Genomic DNA, 23,884 nt, shown 5'->3' with positions numbered 1-23,884 from the left:
TCACTATGGATAGTACTCTACTACTCCCATCACTATGGATAGTACTCTACTGCCCCCATCACTATGGATAATACTCTACTGCCCCATCACTATGGATAGTACTCTACTACTCCCATCACTATGGATAGTACTCTACTGCCCCCATCACTATGGATAATACTCTACTGCCCCATCACTATGGATAGTACTCTACTGCCCTCATCACTATGGATAGTACTCTACTGCCCCATCACTATGGATAGTACTCTACTACTCCCATCACTATGGATAGTACTCTACTGCCCCCATCACTATGGATAGTACTCTACTGCCCCCATCACTATGGATAGTACTCTACTGCCCCCATCACTATGGATAGTACTCTACTGCCCTCATCACTATGGATAGTACTCTACTACTCCCATCACTATGGATAGTACTCTACTACTCCCATCACTATGGATAGTACTCTACTGCCCCATCACTATGGATAGTACTCTACTGCCCCCATCACTATGGATAATACTCTACTGCCCCATCACTATGGATAGTACTCTACTGCCCTCATCACTATGGATAGTACTCTACTGCCCCATCACTATGGATAGTACTCTACTGCCCCCATCACTATGGATAGTACTCTACTGCCCCATCACTATGGATAGTACTCTACTGCCCTCATCACTATGGATAGTACTCTACTGCCCCATCACTATGGATAGTACTCTACTGCCCCCATCACTATGGATAGTACTCTACTGCCCCATCACTATGGATAGTACTCTACTGCCCTCATCACTATGGATAGTACTCTACTGCCCTCATCACTATGGATAGTACTCTACTACCCCCATCACTATGGATAGTACTCTACTGCCCTCATCACTATGGATAATACTCTACTGCCCCATCACTATGGATAGTACTCTACTGCCCTCATCACTATGGATAGTACTCTACTGCCCTCATCACTATGGATAGTACTCTACTACTCCCATCACTATGGATAGTACTCTACTGCCCTCATCACTATGGATAATACTCTACTGCCCCATCACTATGGATAGTACTCTACTGCCCTCATCACTATGGATAGTACTCTACTACTCCCATCACTATGGATAGTACTCTACTACCCCCATCACTATGGATAGTACTCTACTACTCCCATCACTATGGATAGTACTCTACTGCCCCCATCACTATGGATAGTACTCTACTGCCCTCATCACTATGGATAATACTCTACTGCCCCATCACTATGGATAGTACTCTACTGCCCTCATCACTATGGATAGTACTCTACTGCCCCATCACTATGGATAGTACTCTACTGCCCCCATCACTATGGATAGTACTCTACTGCCCCCATCACTATGGATAATACTCTACTGCCCTCATCACTATGGATAGTACTCTACTACCCCATCACTATGGATGGTACTCTACTACCCCCATCACTATGGATAGTACTCTACTGCCCCATCACTATGGATAGTACTCTACTGCCCCCATCACTATGGATAGTACTCTACTGCCCCCATCACTATGGATAGTACTCTACTGCCCCATCACTATGGATAGTACTCTACTGCCCCATCACTATGGATAGTACTCTACTGCCCCCATCACTATGGATAGTACTCTACTGCCCTCATCACTATGGATAGTACTCTACTGCCCCATCACTATGGATAGTACTCTACTGCCCCATCACTATGGATAGTACTCTACTGCCCCCATCACTATGGATAGTACTCTACTGCCCCCATCACTATGGATAATACTCTACTGCCCTCATCACTATGGATAGTACTCTACTGCCCCATCACTATGGATAGTACTCTACTGCCCCATCACTATGGATAGTACTCTACTGCCCCCATCACTATGGATAGTACTCTACTGCCCCCATCACTATGGATAGTACTCTACTGCCCTCATCACTATGGATGGTACTCTACTGCCCCCATCACTATGGATAGTACTCTACTGCCCTCATCACTATGGATAGTACTCTACTACTCCCATCACTATGGATAGTACTCTACTGCCCCCATCACTATGGATAGTACTCTACTGCCCTCATCACTATGGATGGTACTCTACTGCCCCCATCACTATGGATAGTACTCTACTGCCCTCATCACTATGGATAGTACTCTACTGCCCTCATCACTATGGATAGTACTCTACTACTCCCATCACTATGGATAGTACTCTACTGCCCCCATCACTATGGATAATACTCTACTGCCCCATCACTATGGATAGTACTCTACTACTCCCATCACTATGGATAGTACTCTACTGCCCCCATCACTATGGATAATACTCTACTGCCCCATCACTATGGATAGTACTCTACTGCCCTCATCACTATGGATAGTACTCTACTGCCCCATCACTATGGATAGTACTCTACTACTCCCATCACTATGGATAGTACTCTACTGCCCCCATCACTATGGATAGTACTCTACTGCCCCCATCACTATGGATAGTACTCTACTGCCCCCATCACTATGGATAGTACTCTACTGCCCTCATCACTATGGATAGTACTCTACTACTCCCATCACTATGGATAGTACTCTACTACTCCCATCACTATGGATAGTACTCTACTGCCCTCATCACTATGGATAATACTCTACTGCCCCATCACTATGGATAGTACTCTACTGCCCCCATCACTATGGATAATACTCTACTGCCCCATCACTATGGATAGTACTCTACTGCCCTCATCACTATGGATAGTACTCTACTGCCCCATCACTATGGATAGTACTCTACTGCCCCCATCACTATGGATAGTACTCTACTGCCCCATCACTATGGATAGTACTCTACTGCCCTCATCACTATGGATAGTACTCTACTGCCCTCATCACTATGGATAGTACTCTACTACCCCCATCACTATGGATAGTACTCTACTGCCCTCATCACTATGGATAATACTCTACTGCCCCATCACTATGGATAGTACTCTACTGCCCCATCACTATGGATAGTACTCTACTACTCCCATCACTATGGATAGTACTCTACTACCCCCATCACTATGGATAGTACTCTACTACTCCCATCACTATGGATAGTACTCTACTGCCCCCATCACTATGGATAGTACTCTACTGCCCTCATCACTATGGATAATACTCTACTGCCCCATCACTATGGATAGTACTCTACTGCCCTCATCACTATGGATAGTACTCTACTGCCCCATCACTATGGATAGTACTCTACTGCCCCATCACTATGGATAGTACTCTACTGCCCCCATCACTATGGATAATACTCTACTGCCCTCATCACTATGGATAGTACTCTACTACCCCATCACTATGGATGGTACTCTACTACCCCCATCACTATGGATAGTACTCTACTGCCCCCATCACTATGGATAGTACTCTACTGCCCCCATCACTATGGATAATACTCTACTGCCCTCATCACTATGGATAGTACTCTACTACCCCATCACTATGGATGGTACTCTACTACCCCCATCACTATGGATAGTACTCTACTGCCCCATCACTATGGATAGTACTCTACTGCCCCCATCACTATGGATAGTACTCTACTGCCCCCATCACTATGGATAGTACTCTACTGCCCCATCACTATGGATAGTACTCTACTGCCCCATCACTATGGATAGTACTCTACTGCCCCCATCACTATGGATAGTACTCTACTGCCCTCATCACTATGGATAGTACTCTACTACCCCATCACTATGGATGGTACTCTACTGCCCCCATCACTATGGATAGTACTCTACTGCCCTCATCACTATGGATAGTACTCTACTGCCCCATCACTATGGATAGTACTCTACTGCCCCCATCACTATGGATAGTACTCTACTGCCCCATCACTATGGATAGTACTCTACTGCCCCATCACTATGGATAGTACTCTACTGCCCCCATCACTATGGATAGTACTCTACTGCCCTCATCACTATGGATAGTACTCTACTGCCCCATCACTATGGATAGTACTCTACTGCCCCATCACTATGGATAGTACTCTACTGCCCCCATCACTATGGATAGTACTCTACTGCCCCCATCACTATGGATAATACTCTACTGCCCCCATCACTATGGATAGTACCCTACTGCCCCATCACTATGGATAGTACTCTACTGCCCCCATCACTATGGATAGTACTCTACTGCCCCCATCACTATGGATAGTACTCTACTACTCCCATCACTATGGATGACAAGTGACAGGTGCTCTTCTATGGTTTATACTGTGTTTGATATGTGGCTCTCTCCTTCCAGCTGGACATCTTGGAGGAAACCATCCACCATGACCATGATCACGTCCTGCAGATGAATTTCCGGGAACCACAGAGTCTGAACGGTCGTCTGGTTCTGTCCAGTTTCCGACCTCCGGTGTCAGGGAGGAAAGCTCCTGGAGAAGGTAGAGTCACACATTGTCTCCTCTCTATACAGCGTCCTCCATAATACTCCATATAAATGTAAGAAAGCTCCGCCTACGAGGAACCAGTCTGGGTGGAGGAAGAAGATGTCATGGGAAATCCCTGTCCACCTCTGAGGAGAACTCTGAGAGGGATCTGCCATGGCAAGCAGCAAATATCATCCGTCACCTATACTCAGGGGGAAGCTTTTCTTTGCTCAGAGTGATGTCTGATGGCTCCATACTGATGAGATTTACAAAGCATACCCTATAAATCTGAATAAACCTCCATCCAACCCTATATTCTTCTATATTCTATTCTATGTGCTGTGATATCCTAAAACCTATCCCATCCTAGTCTATCCTCTCCAATCTCCAATCCCATCCTAGTCTATCCTCTCCAATCTCCAATCCCATCCTAGTCTATCCTCTCCAATCTCCAATCCCATCCTAGTGTATCCTCTCCAATCTCCAATCCCATCCTAGTCTATCCTCTCCAATCTCCAATCCCATCCTAGTCTATCCTCCCCAATCTCCAATCCCATCCTACTCTATCCTCCCCAATCTCTAATCCCATAGGCTAGCCTATCCTCCCCAATCTCCAATCCCATCCTAGTCTATCCTCCCCAATCTCCAATCCCATCCTAGTCTATCCTCCCCAATCTCCAATCCAATCCTAGTCTATCCTCCCCAATCTCCAATCCCATCCTAGTGTATCCTCCCCAATCTCCAATCCCATCCTAGTCTATCCTCCCCAATCTCCAATCCAATCCTAGTCTATCCTCCCCAATCTCCAATCCCATCCTAGTCTATCCTCTCCAATCTCCAATCCCATCCTAGTCTATCCTCTCCAATCTCCAATCCCATCCTAGTCTATCCTCCCCAATCTCCAATCCAATCCTAGTCTATCCTCCCCAATCTCCAATCCCATCCTAGTCTATCCTCCCCAATCTCCAATCCAATCCTAGTCTATCCTCCCCAATCTCCAATCCCATCCTAGTGTATCCTCCCCAATCTCCAATCCCATCCTAGTCTATCCTCCCCAATCTCCAATCCCATCCTAGTGTATCCTCCCCAATCTCCAATCCCATCCTAGTCTATCCTCCCCAATCTCCAATCCAATCCTAGTCTATCCTCCCCAATCTCTAATCCCATAGGCTAGCCTATCCTCCCCAATCTCCAATCCCATCCTAGTCTATCCTCCCCAATCTCCAATCCAATCCTAGTCTATCCTCCCCAATCTCCAATCCCATCCTAGTGTATCCTCCCCAATCTCCAATCCCATCCTAGTCTATCCTCCCCAATCTCCAATCCCATCCTAGTCTATCCTCCCCAATCTCCAATCCAATCCTAGTCTATCCTCCCCAATCTCTAATCCCATAGGCTAGCCTATCCTCCCCAATCTCCAATCCCATCCTAGCCTATCCTCCCCAATCTCCAATCCCATCCTAGTCTATCCTCCCCAATCTCCAATCCCATCCTAGTCTATCCTCCCCAATCTCCAATCCCATCCTAGTCTATCCTCCCCAATCTCCAATCCAATCCTAGTCTATCCTCCCCAATCTCTAATCCCATAGGCTAGCCTATCCTCCCCAATCTCCAATCCCATCCTAGCCTATCCTCCCCAATCTCCAATCCCATCCTAGTCTATCCTCCCCAATCTCCAATCCCATCCTAGTCTATCCTCCCCAATCTCCAATCCCACCCTAGTCTATCCTCCCCAATCTCCAATCCCATCCTAGTCTATCCTCTCCAATCTCCAATCCCATCCTAGTCTATCCTCCCCAATCTCCAATCCCATCCTAGTCTATCCTCCCCAATCTCTAATCCCATCCTAGTCTATCCTCCCCAATCTCCAATCCCATCCTAGTCTATCCTCCCCAATCTCCAATCCAATCCTAGTCTATCCTCCCCAATCTCTAATCCCATAGGCTAGCCTATCCTCCCCAATCTCCAATCCCATCCTAGTCTATCCTCCCCAATCTCCAATCCCATCCTAGTCTATCCTCCCCAATCTCCAATCCCATCCTAGTCTATCCTCCCCAATCTCTAATCCCATCCTAGCCTATCCTCCCCAATCTCCAATCCCATCCTAGTCTATCCTCCCCAATCTCCAATCCAATCCTAGTCTATCCTCCCCAATCTCTAATCCCATAGGCTAGCCTATCCTCCCCAATCTCCAATCCCATCCTCGTCTATCCTCCCCAATCTCCAATCCCATCCTAGTCTATCCTCCCCAATCTCCAATCCCATCCTAGTCTATCCTCCCCAATCTCCAATCCCATCCTAGTCTATCCTCCCCAATCTCCAATCCCATCCTAGTCTATCCTCCCCAATCTCCAATCCCATCCTAGTCTATCCTCCCCAATCTCCAATCCCATCCTAGTCTATCCTCCCCAATCTCTAATCCCATAGGCTAGCCTATCCTCCCCAATCTCCAATCCCATCCTAGTCTATCCTCCCCAATCTTCAATCCCATCCTAGTCTATCCTCCCCAATCTCCAATCCCATCCTAGTCTATCCTCCCCAATCTCTAATCCCATCCTAGTCTATCCTCCCCAATCTCCAATCCCATCCTAGTCTATCCTCCCCAATCTCTAATCCCATCCTAGTCTATCCTCCCCAATCTCCAATCCAATCCTAGTCTATCCTCCCCAATCTCTAATCCCATAGGCTAGCCTATCCTCCCCAATCTCCAATCCCATCCTAGTCTATCCTCCCCAATCTCTAATCCCATCCTAGTCTATCCTCCCCAATCTCTAATCCCATCCTAGTCTATCCTCCCCAATCTCTAATCCCATCCTAGTCTATCCTCCCCAATCTTCAATCCCATCCTAGTCTATCCTCCCCAATCTCCAATCCCATCCTAGTCTATCCTCCCCAATCTCCAATCCCATCCTAGTCTATCCTCCCCAATCTCCAATCCCATCCTAGTCTATCCTCCCCAATCTCCAATCCCATCCTAGTCTATCCTCCCCAATCTCCAATCCCATCCTAGTCTATCCTCCCCAATCTCCAATCCCATCCTAGTCTATCCTCCCCAATCTCCAATCCCATCCTAGTCTATCCTCCCCAATCTCCAATCCAATCCTAGTCTATCCTCCCCAATCTCTAATCCCATCCTAGTCTATCCTCCCCAATCTCTAATCCCATCCTAGTCTATCCTCCCCAATCTCTAATCCCATCCTAGTCTATCCTCCCCAATCTTCAATCCCATCCTAGTCTATCCTCCCCAATCTCCAATCCCATCCTAGTCTATCCTCCCCAATCTCCAATCCCATCCTAGTCTATCCTCCCCAATCTCCAATCCCATCCTAGTCTATCCTCCCCAATCTCCAATCCCATCCTAGTCTATCCTCCCCAATCTCCAATCCCATCCTAGTCTATCCTCCCCAATCTCCAATCCCATCCTAGTCTATCCTCCCCAATCTCCAATCCCATCCTAGTCTATCCTCCCCAATCTCCAATCCCATCCTAGTCTATCCTCCCCAATCTCCAATCCTATAGTTCATTGATGGAAAACCTTGTCACCCCAGATGTTTTGGAACTATATTTCCCATGATGCTCAACTACACTGCAGAACACATGAGCATCATGGGAAATATAGTTCCAAAACATCTGGGGTGACAAGGTGGTAAGGTTCTCCATCACTGCTATAGTCTATCCTCCCCAATCTCTAATCATCTCCCGCACTCTGCCTCCCCTCTCCACCATCCACAGTCATCTCCCGCTCTGCCTCCCCTCTCCACCATCCACAGTCATCTCCCGCTCTGCCTCCCCTCTCCACTGTCCACAGTCATCTCCTACTCTGCCTCCCCTCTCCACCGTCCACAGTCATCTCCCGCACTCTGCCTCCCCTCTCCACCGTCCACAGTCATCTCCCGCTCTGCCTCCCCTCTCCACTGTCCACAGTCATCTCCCGCTCTGCCTCCCCTCTCCACCATCCACAGTCATCTCCCGCTCTGCCTCCCCTCTCCACTGTCCACAGTCATCTCCTACTCTGCCTCCCCTCTCCACCGTCCACAGTCATCTCCCGCACTCTGCCTCCCCTCTCCACCGTCCTCAGTCATCTCCCGCTCTGCCTCCCCTCTCCACTGTCCACAGTCATCTCCCGCTCTGCCTCCCCTCTCCACCGTCCACAGTCATCTCCCGCTCTGCCTCCCCTCTCCACCGTCCACAGTCATCTCCTACTCTGCCTCCCCTCTCCACCGTCCACAGTCATCTCCCGCTCTGCCTCTCCTCTCCACCGTCCACAGTGATCTCCCGCTCTGCCTCCCCTCTCCACTGTCCACAGTCATCTCCCGCTCTGCCTCCCCTCTCCTCCGTCCACAGTCATCTCCCGCTCTGCCTCCCCTCTCCTCCGTCCACAGTCATCTCCCCCTCTGCCTCCCCTCTCCACCCTCCAGTCATCTCCCCCTCTGCCTCCCCTCTCCACCCTCCAGTCATCTCCCGCTCTGCCTCCCCTCTCCACCATCCACAGTCATCTCCCGCTCTGTCTCCCCTCTCCACCGTCCACAGTCATCTCCCGCTCTGCCTCCCCTCTCCACCGTCCACAGTCATCTCCCGCTCTGCCTCCCCTCTCCACCGTCCACAGTCATCTCCCGCTCTGCCTCCCCTCTCCACCGTCCACAGTCATCTCCCGCTCTGCCTCCCCTCTCCACCGTCCACAGTCATCTCCCGCTCTGCCTCCCCTCTCCACCGTCCACAGTCATCTGCCGCTCTGCCTCCCCTCTCCTCCGTCCACAGTCATCTCCCGCTCTGCCTCCCCTCTCCACCATCCGCAGTCATCTCCCGCTCTGCCTCCCCTCTCCACCGTCCACAGTCATCTCCCGCTCTGCCTCCCCTCTCCACCGTCCACAGTCATCTGCCGCTCTGCCTCCCCTCTCCTCCGTCCACAGTCATCTCCCGCTCTGCCTCCCCTCTCCACCATCCGCAGTCATCTCCCGCTCTGCCTCCCCTCTCCACCATCCACAGTCATCTCCTGCTCTGCCTCCCCTCTCCACCATCCACAGTCATCTCCTGCTCTGCCTACCCTCTCCTCCGTCCACAGTCATCTCCCGCTCTGCCTCCCCTCTCCACCATCCGCAGTCATCTCCCGCTCTGCCTCCCCTCTCCACCGTCCACAGTCATCTCCTGCTCTGCCTCCCCTCTCCACCATCCGCAGTCATCTCCCGCTCTGCCTCCCCTCTCCACCGTCCTCAGTCATCTCCCGCTCTGCCTCCCCTCTCCTCCGTCCACAGTCATCTCCCCCTCTGCCTCCCCTCTCCACCGTCCACAGTCATCTCCCACTCTGCCTCCCCTCTCCACCGTCCACAGTCATCTCCCGCTCTGTCTCCCCTCTCCACCATCCACAGTCATCCCCGCTCTGCCTCTCCTCTCCACCGTCCACAGTCATCTCCCGCTCTGCCTACCCTCTCCACCGTCCACAGTCATCTCCCGCTCTGCCTCCCATCTCCACCGTCCACAGTCATCCCCGCTCTGCCTCCCCTCTCCACCGTTCACAGTCATCTCCCGCTCTGCCTCCCCTCTCCACCATCCGCAGTCATCTCCCGCTCTGCCTCCCCTCTCCACCGTCCACAGTCATCTCCCGCTCTGCCTCCCCTCTCCACCGTCCACAGTCATCTCCCGCTCTGCCTCCCCTCTCCACCGTCCACAGTCATCTCCCGCTCTGCCTCCCCTCTCCACCATCCGCAGTCATCTCCCGCTCTGCCTCCCCTCTCCACCGTCCACAGTCATCTCCCGCTCTGCCTCCCCTCTCCACTGTCCACAGTGATCTCCCGCTCTGCCTCCCCTCTCCACCATCCACAGTCATCTCCCGCTCTGCCTCCCCTCTCCACCGTCCACAGTCATCTCCCGCTCTGTCTCCCCTCTCCACCGTCCACAGTCATCTCCCGCTCTGCCTCCCCTCTCCACCATCCACAGTCATCTCCCGCTCTGCCTCCCCTCTCCACCGTCCACAGTCATCTCCCGCTCTGCCTCCCCTCTCCACCGTCCACAGTCATCTCCCGCTCTGCCTCCCCTCTCCACCCTCCAGTCATCTCCCGCTCTGCCTCCCCTCTCCACTGTCCACAGTCATCTCCCGCTCTGTCTCCCCTCTCCACCGTCCACAGTCATCTCCCGCTCTGCCTCCCCTCTCCACCCTCCAGTCATCTCCCGCTCTGCCTCCCCTCTCCACCATCCACAGTCATCTCCCGCTCTGCCTCCCCTCTCCACCGTCCACAGTGATCTCCCGCTCTGTCTCCCCTCTACTCCATCCACAGTCATCTCCCGCTCTGCCTCCCCTCTCCACCGTCCACAGTGATCTCCCGCTCTGCCTCCCCTCTCCTCCGTCCACAGTCATCTGCCGCTCTGCCTCCCCTCTCCACCGTCCACAGTCATCTCCCGCTCTGCCTCCCCTCTCCACCGTCCACAGTCATCTCCCGCTCTGCCTCCCCTCTCCACCGTCCTCAGTCATCTCCCGCTCTGCCTCCCCTCTCCACCGTCCACAGTCATCTCCCGCTCTGCCTCCCCTCTCCTCCGTCCACAGTCATCTCCCACTCTGCCTCCCCTCTCCACCGTCCACAGTCATCTCCCACTCTGCCTCCCCTCTCCACCATCCACAGTCATCCCCGCTCTGCCTCTCCTCTCCACCGTCCACAGTGATCTCCCGCTCTGCCTCCCCTCTCCACCGTCCACAGTCATCTCCCGCTCTGCCTCCCCTCTCCACCGTCCTCAGTCATCTCCCGCTCTGCCTCCCCTCTCCTCCGTCCACAGTCATCTCCCGCACTGCCTCCCCTCTCCACTGTCCACAGTCATCTCCCGCTCTGCCTCCCCTCTCCTCCGTCCACAGTCATCTCCCGCTCTGCCTCCCCTCTCCTCCGTCCACAGTCATCTCCCGCTCTGCCTCCCCTCTCCACCGTCCACAGTCATCTCCCGCTCTGCCTCCCCTCTCCACCGTCCACAGTCATCTCCCGCTCTGCCTCCCCTCTCCACCGTCCTCAGTCATCTCCCGCTCTGCCTCCCCTCTCCACTGTCCACAGTCATCTCCCGCTCTACCTCCCCTCTCCACTGTCCACAGTCATCTCCCGCTCTGCCTCCCCTCTCCACTGTCCTCAGTCATCTCCCGCTCTGTCTTCCCTCTCCACTGTCCACAGTCATCTCCCGCTCTACCTCCCCTCTCCACTGTCCACAGTCATCTCCCGCTCTACCTCCCCTCTCCACTGTCCACAGTCATCTCCCGCTCTGCCTCCCCTCTCCACTGTCCACAGTCATCTCCCGCTCTGCCTCCCCTCTCCACTGTCCACAGTCATCTCCCGCTCTGCCTCCCCTCTCCACTGTCCACAGTGATCTCCCGCTCTGCCTCCCCTCTCCACCATCCGCAGTCATCTCCCGCTCTGCCTCCCCTCTCCACCATCCACAGTCATCTCCCGCTCTGCCTCCCCTCTCCACCATCCACAGTCATCTCCCGCTCTGCCTCCCCTCTCCACTGTCCACAGTCATCTCCCGCTCTACCTCCCCTCTCCACTGTCCACAGTCATCTCCCGCTCTGCCTCCCCTCTCCACTGTCCACAGTCATCTCCCGCTCTACCTCCCCTCTCCACTGTCCACAGTCATCTCCCGCTCTGCCTCCCCACTCCACCGTCCACAGTCATCTCCCGCTCTACCTCCCCTCTCCACTGTCCACAGTCATCTCCCGCTCTGCCTCCCCTCTCCACTGTCCACAGTCATCTCCCGCTCTACCTCCCCTCTCCACTGTCCACAGTCATCTCCCGCTCTGCCTCCCCTCTCCACTGTCCACAGTCATCTCCCACTCTGCCTCCCCTCTCCACCGTCCACAGTGATCTCCCGCTCTGCCTCCCCTCTCCACCATCCACAGTCATCTCCCACTCTGCCTCCCCTCTCCACCGTCCACAGTGATCTCCCGCTCTGCCTCCCCTCTCCACTGTCCACAGTCATCTCCCGCTCTGCCTCCCCTCTCCACCATCCACAGTCATCTCCCACTCTGCCTCCCCTCTCCACAGTCCACAGTGATCTCCCGCTCTGCCTCCCCTCTCCACTGTCCACAGTCATCTCCCGCTCTGCCTCCCCTCTCCACCATCCACAGTCATCTCCCGCTCTGCTTCCCCTCTCCACCATCCACAGTCATCTCCCGCTCTGCCTCCCCTCTCCTCCGTCCACAGTGATCTCCCGCTCTGCCTCCCCTCTCCAACGTCCACAGTCATCTCCTACTCTGCCTCCCCTCTCCACCATCCACAGTCATCTCCCACTCTGCCTCCCCTCTCCTCCGTCCACAGTCATCTCCCGCTCTGCCTCCCCTCTCCACCGTCCACAGTCATCTCCCGCTCTGCCTCCCCTCTCCACCGTCCACAGTCATCTCCCGCTCTACCTCCCCTCTCCACTGTCCACAGTCATCTCCCGCTCTGCCTCCCCTCTCCACTGTCCACAGTCATCTCCCGCTCTGCCTCCCCTCTCCACTGTCCACAGTCATCTCCCGCTCTGCCTCCCCTCTCCACCATCCACAGTCATCTCCCGCTCTGCCTCCCCTCTCCACTGTCCACAGTCATCTCCCGCTCTACCTCCCCTCTCCACTGTCCACAGTCATCTCCCGCTCTGCCTCCCCTCTCCACTGTCCACAGTCATCTCCCGCTCTACCTCCCCTCTCCACTGTCCACAGTCATCTCCCGCTCTGCCTCCCCTCTCCACCATCCACAGTCATCTCCCACTCTGCCTCCCCTCTCCTCCGTCCACAGTGATCTCCCGCTCTGCCTCCCCTCTCCAACGTCCACAGTCATCTCCCGCTCTACCTCCCCTCTCCACTGTCCACAGTCATCTCCCGCTCTGCCTCCCCTCTCCACTGTCCACAGTCATCTCCCGCTCTGCCTCCCCTCTCCACTGTCCACAGTCATCTCCCGCTCTGCCTCCCCTCTCCACTGTCCACAGTCATCTCCCGCTCTGCCTCCCCTCACCACCGTCCACAGTCATCTCCCGCTCTGCCTCCCCTCTCCACCGTCCACAGTCATCTCCCGCTCTGCCTCCCCTCTCCACCGTCCACAGTGATCTCCCGCTCTGCTTCCCCTCTCCACCATCCACAGTCATCTCCCGCTCTGCCTCCCCTCTCCACTGTCCACAGTCATCTCCCGCTCTGCCTCCCCTCTCCACTGTCCACAGTCATCTCCCGCTCTGCTTCCCCTCTCCACCATCCACAGTCATCTCCCGCTCTGCCTCCCCTCTCCACTGTCCACAGTCATCTCCCGCTCTGCCTCTCTTCTCCACCGTCCACAGTCATCTCCCGCTCTGCCTCCCCTCTCCACCGTCCACAGTCATCTCCCGCTCTGCCTCCCCTCTCCACCGTCCACAGTCATCTCCCGCTCTGCCTCCCCTCTCCACCGTCCACAGTCATCTCCCGCTCTGCCTCCCCTCTCCTCCGTCCACAGTCATCTCCCGCTCTGCCTCCCCTCTCCACCGTCCACAGTCATCTCCCGCTCTGCCTCCCCTCTCCACTGTCCACAGTCATCTCCCGCTCTGCCTCCCCTCTCCACAGTCCACAGTCATCTCCCGCTCTGCCTCCCCTCTCCACCCTCCACAGTCATCTCCCGCTCTGCCTCCCCTCTCCACCATCCACAGTCATCTCCCGCTCTGCCTCTCCTCTCCTCCGTCCACAGTCATCTCCTGCTCTGCCTCTCCTCTCCACCCTCCACAGTCATCTCCCGCTCTGCCTCCCCTCTCCACCATCCACAGTCATCTCCCGCTCTGCCTCCCCTCTCCTCCGTCCACAGTCATCTCCCGCTCTGCCTCCCCTCTCCACCATCCACAGTCATCTCCTGCTCTGCCTCTCCTCTCCTCCGTCCACAGTCATCTCCCGCTCTGCCTCCCCTCTCCACCGTCCACAGTCATCTCCCGCTCTGCCTCCCCTCTCCTCCGTCCACAGTCATCTCCCGCTCTGCCTCCCCTCTCCACTGTCCACAGTCATCTCCCGCTCTGCCTCTCCTCTCCACCGTCCACAGTCATCTCCCGCTCTGTCTTCCCTCTCCACTGTCCACAGTCATCTCCCGCTCTACCTCCCCTCTCCACTGTCCACAGTCATCTCCCGCTCTACCTCCCCTCTCCACTGTCCACAGTTATCTCCCGCTCTGCCTCCCCTCTCCACTGTCCACAGTCATCTCCCGCTCTGCCTCCCCTCTCCACTGTCCACAGTCATCTCCCGCTCTGCCTCCCCTCTCCACTGTCCACAGTGATCTCCCGCTCTGCCTCCCCTCTCCACCATCCACAGTCATCTCCCGCTCTGCCTCCCCTCTCCACTGTCCACAGTCATCTCCCGCTCTACCTCCCCTCTCCACTGTCCACAGTCATCTCCCGCTCTGCCTCCCCTCTCCACTGTCCACAGTCATCTCCCGCTCTACCTCCCCTCTCCACTGTCAACAGTCATCTCCCGCTCTGCCTCCCCTCTCCACCATCCACAGTCATCTCCCGCTCTGCCTCTCCTCTCCACCGTCCACAGTCATCTCCCGCTCTGCCTCCCCTCTCCACCATCCACAGTCATCTCCCGCTCTGCCCCCCCTCTCCACTGTCCACAGTCATCTCCCGCTCTGCCTCCCCTCACCACCTTCCACAGTCATCTCCCGCTCTGCCTCCCCTCACCACCGTCCACAGTCATCTCCCGCTCTGCCTCCCCTCTCCACCGTCCACAGTCATCTCCCGCTCTGCCTCCCCTCTCCACCGTCCACAGTGATCTCCCGCTCTGCCTCCCCTCTCCACTGTCCACAGTCATCTCCCGCTCTGCTTCCCCTCTCCACCATCCACAGTCATCTCCCGCTCTGCCTCCCCTCTCCACTGTCCACAGTCATCTCCCGCTCTGCCTCTCTTCTCCACCGTCCACAGTCATCTCCCGCTCTGCCTCCCCTCTCCACCGTCCACAGTCATCTCCCGCTCTGCCTCCCCTCTCCACCGTCCACAGTCATCTCCCGCTCTGCCTCCCCTCTCCACCGTCCACAGTCATCTCCCGCTCTGCCTCCCCTCTCCTCCGTCCACAGTCATCTCCCGCTCTGCCTCCCCTCTCCACCGTCCACAGTCATCTCCCGCTCTGCCTCCCCTCTCCACTGTCCACAGTCATCTCCCGCTCTGCCTCCCCTCTCCACAGTCCACAGTCATCTCCCGCTCTGCCTCCCCTCTCCACCCTCCACAGTCATCTCCCGCTCTGCCTCCCCTCTCCACCATCCACAGTCATCTCCCGCTCTGCCTCTCCTCTCCTCCGTCCACAGTCATCTCCTGCTCTGCCTCTCCTCTCCACCCTCCACAGTCATCTCCCGCTCTGCCTCCCCTCTCCACCATCCACAGTCATCTCCCGCTCTGCCTCCCCTCTCCTCCGTCCACAGTCATCTCCCGCTCTGCCTCCCCTCTCCACCATCCACAGTCATCTCCTGCTCTGCCTCTCCTCTCCTCCGTCCACAGTCATCTCCCGCTCTGCCTCCCCTCTCCACCATCCACAGTCATCTCCTGCTCTGCCTCTCCTCTCCACCATCCACAGTCATCTCCCGCTCTGCCTCCCCTCTCCTCCGTCCACAGTCATCTCCCGCTCTGCCTCCCCTCTCCACCATCCACAGTCATCTCCCGCTCTGCCTCCCCTCTCCACCCTCCACAGTCATCTCCCGCTCTGCCTCCCCTCTCCACCATCCACAGTCATCTCCCGCTCTGCCTCCCCTCTCCTCCGTCCACAGTCATCTCCCGCTCTGCCTCCCCTCTCCACCATCCGCAGTCATCTCCCGCTCTGCCTCCCCTCTCCTCCGTCCACAGTCATCTCCTGCTCTGCCTCTCCTCTCCTCCGTCCACAGTCATCTCCCGCTCTGCCTCCCCTCTCCTCCGTCCACAGTCATCTCCCGCTCTGTCTCCCCTCTCCACCGTCCACAGTCATCTCCCGCTCTGCCTCCCCTCTCCACCATCCGCAGTCATCTCCCGCTCTGTCTCCCCTCTCCACCGTCCACAGTCATCTCCCACTCTACCTCCCCTCTCCACCGTCCACAGTCATCTCCCGCTCTGCCTCCCCTCTCCACCATCCGCAGTCATCTCCCGCTCTGCCTCTCCTCTCCACCGTCCACAGTCATCTCCTACTCTGCCTCCCCTCTCCACCGTCCACAGTCATCTCCCGCTCTACCTCCCCTCTCCACCCTCCAGTCATCTCCCGCTCTGCCTCCCCTCTCCATCGTCCACAGTGATCTCCCGCTCTGCCTCTCCTCTCCACCGTCCACAGTCATCTCCCGCTCTGCCTCCCCTCTCCACTGTCCACAGTCATCTCCCGCTCTGTCTCCCCTCTCCACCGTCCACAGTCATCTCCCGCTCTGCCTCCCCTCTCCACCATCCACAGTCATCTCCCGCTCTGCCTCCCCTCTCCACCATCCACAGTCATCTCCCGCTCTGCCTCCCCTCTCCACCATCCACAGTGATCTCCCGCTCTGCCTCCCCTCTCCACCATCCACAGTGATCTCCCGCTCTGCCTCCCCTCTCCACTGTCCACAGTCATCTCCCGCTCCGCCTCCCCTCTCCACCGTCCACAGTCATCTCCTACTCTGCCTCCCCTCTCCACCGTCCATAGTCATCTCCCGCTCTACCTCCCCTCTCCACCCTCCAGTCATCTCCCGCTCTGTCTCCCCTCTCCACCGTCCACAGTCATCTCCCGCTCTGCCTCCCCTCTCCACTGTCCACAGTCATCTCCCGCTCTGTCTCCCCTCTCCACCCTCCACAGTCATCTCCCGCTCTGCCTCCCCTCTCCTCCGTCCACAGTCATCTCCCGCTCTGCCTCCCCTCTCCACTGTCCACAGTCATCTCCCGCTCTGCCTCCCCTCTCCTCCGTCCACAGTCATCTACCGCTCTGCCTCCCCTCTCCACCATCCACAGTCATCTCCCGCTCTACCTCCCCTCTCCACTGTCCACAGTCATCTCCCGCTCTACCTCCCCTCTCCACCCTCCAGTCATGTCCTACTCTGCCTCCCCTCTCCACCGTCCACAGTCATCTCCCGCTCTGCCTCCCCTCTCCACCGTTCAGTCATCTCCCGCTCTGCCTCCCCTCTCCACTGTCCACAGTCATCTCCCGCTCTGTCTCCCCTCTCCACCGTCCACAGTCATCTCCCGCTCTGCCTCCCCTCTCCTCCGTCCACAGTCATCTCCCGCTCTGCCTCCCCTCTCCTCCGTCCACAGTCATCTCCCGCTCTGCCTCCCCTCTCCTCCGTCCACAGTCATCTCCCGCTCTGCCACCCCTCTCCACCGTCCACAGTCATCTCCCGCTCTGTCTTCCCTCTTCACCGTCCACAGTCATCTCCCGCTCTGTCTTCCCTCTCCACCATCCACAGTCATCTCCCGCTCTGCCCCCCCTCTCCACCGTCCACAGTCATCTCCTGCTCTACCTCCCCTCTCCACCCTCCAGTCATCTCCCGCTCTGCCTCCCCTCTCCACTGTCCACAGTCATCTCCCGCTCTGCCTCCCCTCTCCACCGTCCACAGTCATCTCCCGCTCTGTCTCCCCTCTCCACCGTCCACAGTCATCTCCCGCTCTGCCTCCCCTCTCCACCATCCACAGTCATCTCCCGCTCTGCCTCCCCTCTCCACCGTCCACAGTCATCTCCCGCTCTGCCTCCCCTCTCCACCGTCCACAGTCATCTCCCGCTCTGCCTCCCCTCTCCACCCTCCAGTCATCTCCCGCTCTGCCTCCCCTCTCCACTGTCCACAGTCATCTCCCGCTCTGTCTCCCCTCTCCACCGTCCACAGTCATCTCCCGCTCTGCCTCCCCTCTCCACCCTCCAGTCATCTCCCGCTCTGCCTCCCCTCTCCACCATCCACAGTCATCTCCCGCTCTGCCTCCCCTCTCCACCGTCCACAGTGATCTCCCGCTCTGTCTCCCCTCTACTCCATCCACAGTCATCTGCCGCTCTGCCTCCCCTCTCCACCATCCACAGTCATCTCCCGCTCTGCCTCCCCTCTCCACCGTCCACAGTGATCTCCCGCTCTGCCTCCCCTCTCCTCCGTCCACAGTCATCTGCCGCTCTGCCTCCCCTCTCCACCGTCCACAGTCATCTCCCGCTCTGCCTCCCCTCTCCACCGTCCACAGTCATCTCCCGCTCTGCCTCCCCTCTCCACCGTCCTCAGTCATCTCCCGCTCTGCCTCCCCTCTCCACCGTCCACAGTCATCTCCCGCTCTGCCTCCCCTCTCCTCCGTCCACAGTCATCTCCCACTCTGCCTCCCCTCTCCACCGTCCACAGTCATCTCCCACTCTGCCTCCCCTCTCCACCATCCACAGTCATCCCCGCTCTGCCTCTCCTCTCCACCGTCCACAGTGATCTCCCACTCTGCCTCCCCTCTCCACCGTCCACAGTCATCTCCCGCTCTGCCTCCCCTCTCCACCGTCCTCAGTCATCTCCCGCTCTGCCTCCCCTCTCCTCCGTCCACAGTCATCTCCCGCTCTGCCTCCCCTCTCCACTGTCCACAGTCATCTCCCGCTCTGCCTCCCCTCTCCACTGTCCACAGTCATCTCCCGCTCTGCCTCCCCTCTCCTCCGTCCACAGTCATCTCCCGCTCTTCCTCCCCTCTCCTCCGTCCACAGTCATCTCCCGCTCTGCCTCCCCTCTCCACCGTCCACAGTCATCTCCCGCTCTGCCTCCCCTCTCCACCGTCCACAGTCATCTCCCGCTCTGCCTCCCCTCTCCACCGTCCTCAGTCATCTCCCGCTCTGCCTCCCCTCTCCACTGTCCACAGTCATCTCCCGCTCTGCCTCTCCTCTCCACCCTCCACAGTCATCTCCCGCTCTGTCTTCCCTCTCCACTGTCCACAGTCATCTCCCGCTCTACCTCCCCTCTCCACTGTCCACAGTCATCTCCCGCTCTACCTCCCCTCTCCACTGTCCACAGTCATCTCCCGCTCTGCCTCCCCTCTCCACTGTCCACAGTCATCTCCCGCTCTGCCTCCCCTCTCCACTGTCCACAGTCATCTCCCGCTCTGCCTCCCCTCTCCACTGTCCACAGTGATCTCCCGCTCTGCCTCCCCTCTCCACCATCCGCAGTCATCTCCCGCTCTGCCTCCCCTCTCCACCATCCACAGTCATCTCCCGCTCTGCCTCCCCTCTCCACCATCCACAGTCATCTCCCGCTCTGCCTCCCCTCTCCACTGTCCACAGTCATCTCCCGCTCTACCTCCCCTCTCCACTGTCCACAGTCATCTCCCGCTCTGCCTCCCCTCTCCACTGTCCACAGTCATCTCCCGCTCTACCTCCCCTCTCCACTGTCCACAGTCATCTCCCGCTCTGCCTCCCCACTCCACCGTCCACAGTCATCTCCCGCTCTACCTCCCCTCTCCACTGTCCACAGTCATCTCCCGCTCTGCCTCCCCTCTCCACTGTCCACAGTCATCTCCCGCTCTACCTCCCCTCTCCACTGTCCACAGTCATCTCCCGCTCTGCCTCCCCTCTCCACTGTCCACAGTCATCTCCCACTCTGCCTCCCCTCTCCACCGTCCACAGTGATCTCCCGCTCTGCCTCCCCTCTCCACCATCCACAGTCATCTCCCACTCTGCCTCCCCTCTCCACCGTCCACAGTGATCTCCCGCTCTGCCTCCCCTCTCCACTGTCCACAGTCATCTCCCGCTCTGCCTCCCCTCTCCACCATCCACAGTCATCTCCCACTCTGCCTCCCCTCTCCACCGTCCACAGTGATCTCCCGCTCTGCCTCCCCTCTCCACTGTCCACAGTCATCTCCCGCTCTGCCTCCCCTCTCCACCATCCACAGTCATCTCCCGCACTGCTTCCCCTCTCCACCATCCACAGTCATCTCCCGCTCTACCTCCCCTCTCCACTGTCCACAGTCATCTCCCGCTCTGCCTCCCCTCTCCTCCGTCCACAGTGATCTCCCGCTCTGCCTCCCCTCTCCAACGTCCACAGTCATCTCCTACTCTGCCTCCCCTCTCCACCATCCACAGTCATCTCCCACTCTGCCTCCCCTCTCCTCCGTCCACAGTGATCTCCCGCTCTGCCTCCCCTCTCCAACGTCCACAGTCATCTCCCGCTCTACCTCCCCTCTCCACTGTCCACAGTCATCTCCCGCTCTGCCTCCCCTCTCCACTGTCCACAGTCATCTCCCGCTCTGCCTCCCCTCTCCACCATCCACAGTCATCTCCCGCTCTGCCTCCCCTCTCCACTGTCCACAGTCATCTCCCGCTCTACCTCCCCTCTCCACTGTCCACAGTCATCTCCCGCTCTGCCTCCCCTCTCCACTGTCCACAGTCATCTCCCGCTCTACCTCCCCTCTCCACTGTCCACAGTCATCTCCCGCTCTGCCTCCCCTCTCCACCATCCACAGTCATCTCCCACTCTGCCTCCCCTCTCCTCCGTCCACAGTGATCTCCCGCTCTGCCTCCCCTCTCCAACGTCCACAGTCATCTCCCGCTCTACCTCCCCTCTCCACTGTCCACAGTCATCTCCCGCTCTGCCTCCCCTCTCCACTGTCCACAGTCATCTCCCGCTCTGCCTCCCCTCTCCACTGTCCACAGTCATCTCCCGCTCTGCCTCCCCTCTCCACTGTCCACAGTCATCTCCCGCTCTGCCTCCCCTCACCACCGTCCACAGTCATCTCCCGCTCTGCCTCCCCTCTCCACCGTCCACAGTCATCTCCCGCTCTGCCTCCCCTCTCCACCGTCCACAGTGATCTCCCGCTCTGCTTCCCCTCTCCACCATCCACAGTCATCTCCCGCTCTGCCTCCCCTCTCCACTGTCCACAGTCATCTCCCGCTCTGCCTCCCCTCTCCACTGTCCACAGTCATCTCCCGCTCTGCTTCCCCTCTCCACCATCCACAGTCATCTCCCGCTCTGCCTCCCCTCTCCACTGTCCACAGTCATCTCCCGCTCTGCCTCTCTTCTCCACCGTCCACAGTCATCTCCCGCTCTGCCTCCCCTCTCCACCGTCCACAGTCATCTCCCGCTCTGCCTCCCCTCTCCACCGTCCACAGTCATCTCCCGCTCTGCCTCCCCTCTCCACCGTCCACAGTCATCTCCCGCTCTGCCTCCCCTCTCCTCCGTCCACAGTCATCTCCCGCTCTGCCTCCCCTCTCCACCGTCCACAGTCATCTCCCGCTCTGCCTCCCCTCTCCACTGTCCACAGTCATCTCCCGCTCTGCCTCCCCTCTCCACAGTCCACAGTCATCTCCCGCTCTGCCTCCCCTCTCCACCCTCCACAGTCATCTCCCGCTCTGCCTCCCCTCTCCACCATCCACAGTCATCTCCCGCTCTGCCTCTCCTCTCCTCCGTCCACAGTCATCTCCTGCTCTGCCTCTCCTCTCCACCCTCCACAGTCATCTCCCGCTCTGCCTCCCCTCTCCACCATCCACAGTCATCTCCCGCTCTGCCTCCCCTCTCCTCCGTCCACAGTCATCTCCCGCTCTGCCTCCCCTCTCCACCATCCACAGTCATCTCCTGCTCTGCCTCTCCTCTCCTCCGTCCACAGTCATCTCCCCCTCTGCCTCCCCTCTCCACCGTCCACAGTCATCTCCCGCTCTGCCTCCCCTCTCCACTGTCCACAGTCATCTCCCGCTCTGCCTCCCCTCTCCTCCGTCCACAGTCATCTCCCGCTCTGCCTCCCCTCTCCACCGTCCACAGTCATCTCCCGCTCTGCCTCCCCTCTCCACCGTCCACAGTCATCTCCCGCTCTGCCTCCCCTCTCCACCGTCCTCAGTCATCTCCCGCTCTGCCTCCCCTCTCCTCCGTCCACAGTGATCTCCCGCTCTGCCTCCCCTCTCCACCGTCCACAGTCATCTCCCGCTCTGCCTCCCCTCTCCTCCGTCCACAGTCATCTCCCGCTCTGCCTCCCCTCTCCACTGTCCACAGTCATCTCCCGCTCTGCCTCTCCTCTCCACCCTCCACAGTCATCTCCCGCTCTGTCTTCCCTCTCCACTGTCCACAGTCATCTCCCGCTCTACCTCCCCTCTCCACTGTCCACAGTCATCTCCCGCTCTACCTCCCCTCTCCACTGTCCACAGTTATCTCCCGCTCTGCCTCCCCTCTCCACTGTCCACAGTCATCTCCCGCTCTGCCTCCCCTCTCCACTGTCCACAGTCATCTCCCGCTCTGCCTCCCCTCTCCACTGTCCACAGTGATCTCCCGCTCTGCCTCCCCTCTCCACCATCCACAGTCATCTCCCGCTCTGCCTCCCCTCTCCACTGTCCACAGTCATCTCCCGCTCTACCTCCCCTCTCCACTGTCCACAGTCATCTCCCGCTCTGCCTCCCCTCTCCACTGTCCACAGTCATCTCCCGCTCTGCCTCCCCTCTCCACCATCCACAGTCATCTCCCGCTCTACCTCCCCTCTCCACTGTCCACAGTCATCTCCCGCTCTGCCTCCCCTCTCCACCATCCACAGTCATCTCCCGCTCTGCCTCTCCTCTCCACCGTCCACAGTCATCTCCCGCTCTGCCTCCCCTCTCCACCATCCACAGTCATCTCCCGCTCTGCCCCCCCTCTCCACTGTCCACAGTCATCTCCCGCTCTGCCTCCCCTCACCACCTTCCACAGTCATCTCCCGCTCTGCCTCCCCTCACCACCGTCCACAGTCATCTCCCGCTCTGCCTCCCCTCTCCACCGTCCACAGTCATCTCCCGCTCTGTCTCCCCTCTCCACCGTCCACAGTGATCTCCCGCTCTGCCTCCCCTCTCCACTGTCCACAGTCATCTCCCGCTCTGCTTCCCCTCTCCACCATCCACAGTCATCTCCCGCTCTGCCTCCCCTCTCCACCGTCCACAGTCATCTCCCGCTCTGCCTCTCTTCTCCACCGTCCACAGTCATCTCCCGCTCTGCCTCCCCTCTCCACCGTCCACAGTCATCTCCCGCTCTGCCTCCCCTCTCCACCGTCCACAGTCATCTCCCGCTCTGCCTCCCCTCTCCACCGTCCACAGTCATCTCCCGCTCTGCCTCCCCTCTCCTCCGTCCACAGTCATCTCCCGCTCTGCCTCCCCTCTCCACCGTCCACAGTCATCTCCCGCTCTGCCTCCCCTCTCCACTGTCCACAGTCATCTCCCGCTCTGCCTCCCCTCTCCACAGTCCACAGTCATCTCCCGCTCTGCCTCCCCTCTCCACCCTCCACAGTCATCTCCCGCTCTGCCTCCCCTCACCACCATCCACAGTCATCTCCCGCTCTGCCTCTCCTCTCCTCCGTCCACAGTCATCTCCTGCTCTGCCTCTCCTCTCCACCCTCCACAGTCATCTCCCGCTCTGCCTCCCCTCTCCACCATCCACAGTCATCTCCCGCTCTGCCTCCCCTCTCCTCCGTCCACAGTCATCTCCCGCTCTGCCTCCCCTCTCCACCATACACAGTCATCTCCTGCTCTGCCTCTCCTCTCCTCCGTCCACAGTCATCTCCCGCTCTGCCTCCCCTCTCCACCATCCACAGTCATCTCCCGCTCTGTCTCCCCTCTCCACCGTCCACAGTCATCTCCCACTCTACCTCCCCT

The 23,884-nt window shown here is 57.9% G+C and overlaps 1 protein-coding gene across 1 annotated transcript in view; it reads left to right on the top strand.

Moving 5' to 3' along the window:
• The window catches only part of CA9 (carbonic anhydrase 9), a 103,061-nt gene that overhangs the window by 55,490 nt on the left and 23,687 nt on the right, over positions 1 to 23,884 (top strand). The window contains exon 8 of the mRNA XM_082256474.1: positions 4,293 to 4,434. Coding sequence (XP_082112600.1) covers positions 4,293 to 4,434 — 142 coding nt within the window. The remainder of the gene's footprint in view (positions 1 to 4,292; positions 4,435 to 23,884) is intronic.

Source organism: Pelophylax lessonae, assembly GCF_965119305.1.
Source record: "Pelophylax lessonae genome assembly, chromosome: 1".
In the NCBI taxonomy this organism is placed as follows: domain Eukaryota; kingdom Metazoa; phylum Chordata; class Amphibia; order Anura; family Ranidae; genus Pelophylax; species Pelophylax lessonae.
Note: the sequence above shows the minus strand (reverse complement) of the source record. Positions and strands in the feature narration are given on the sequence as shown.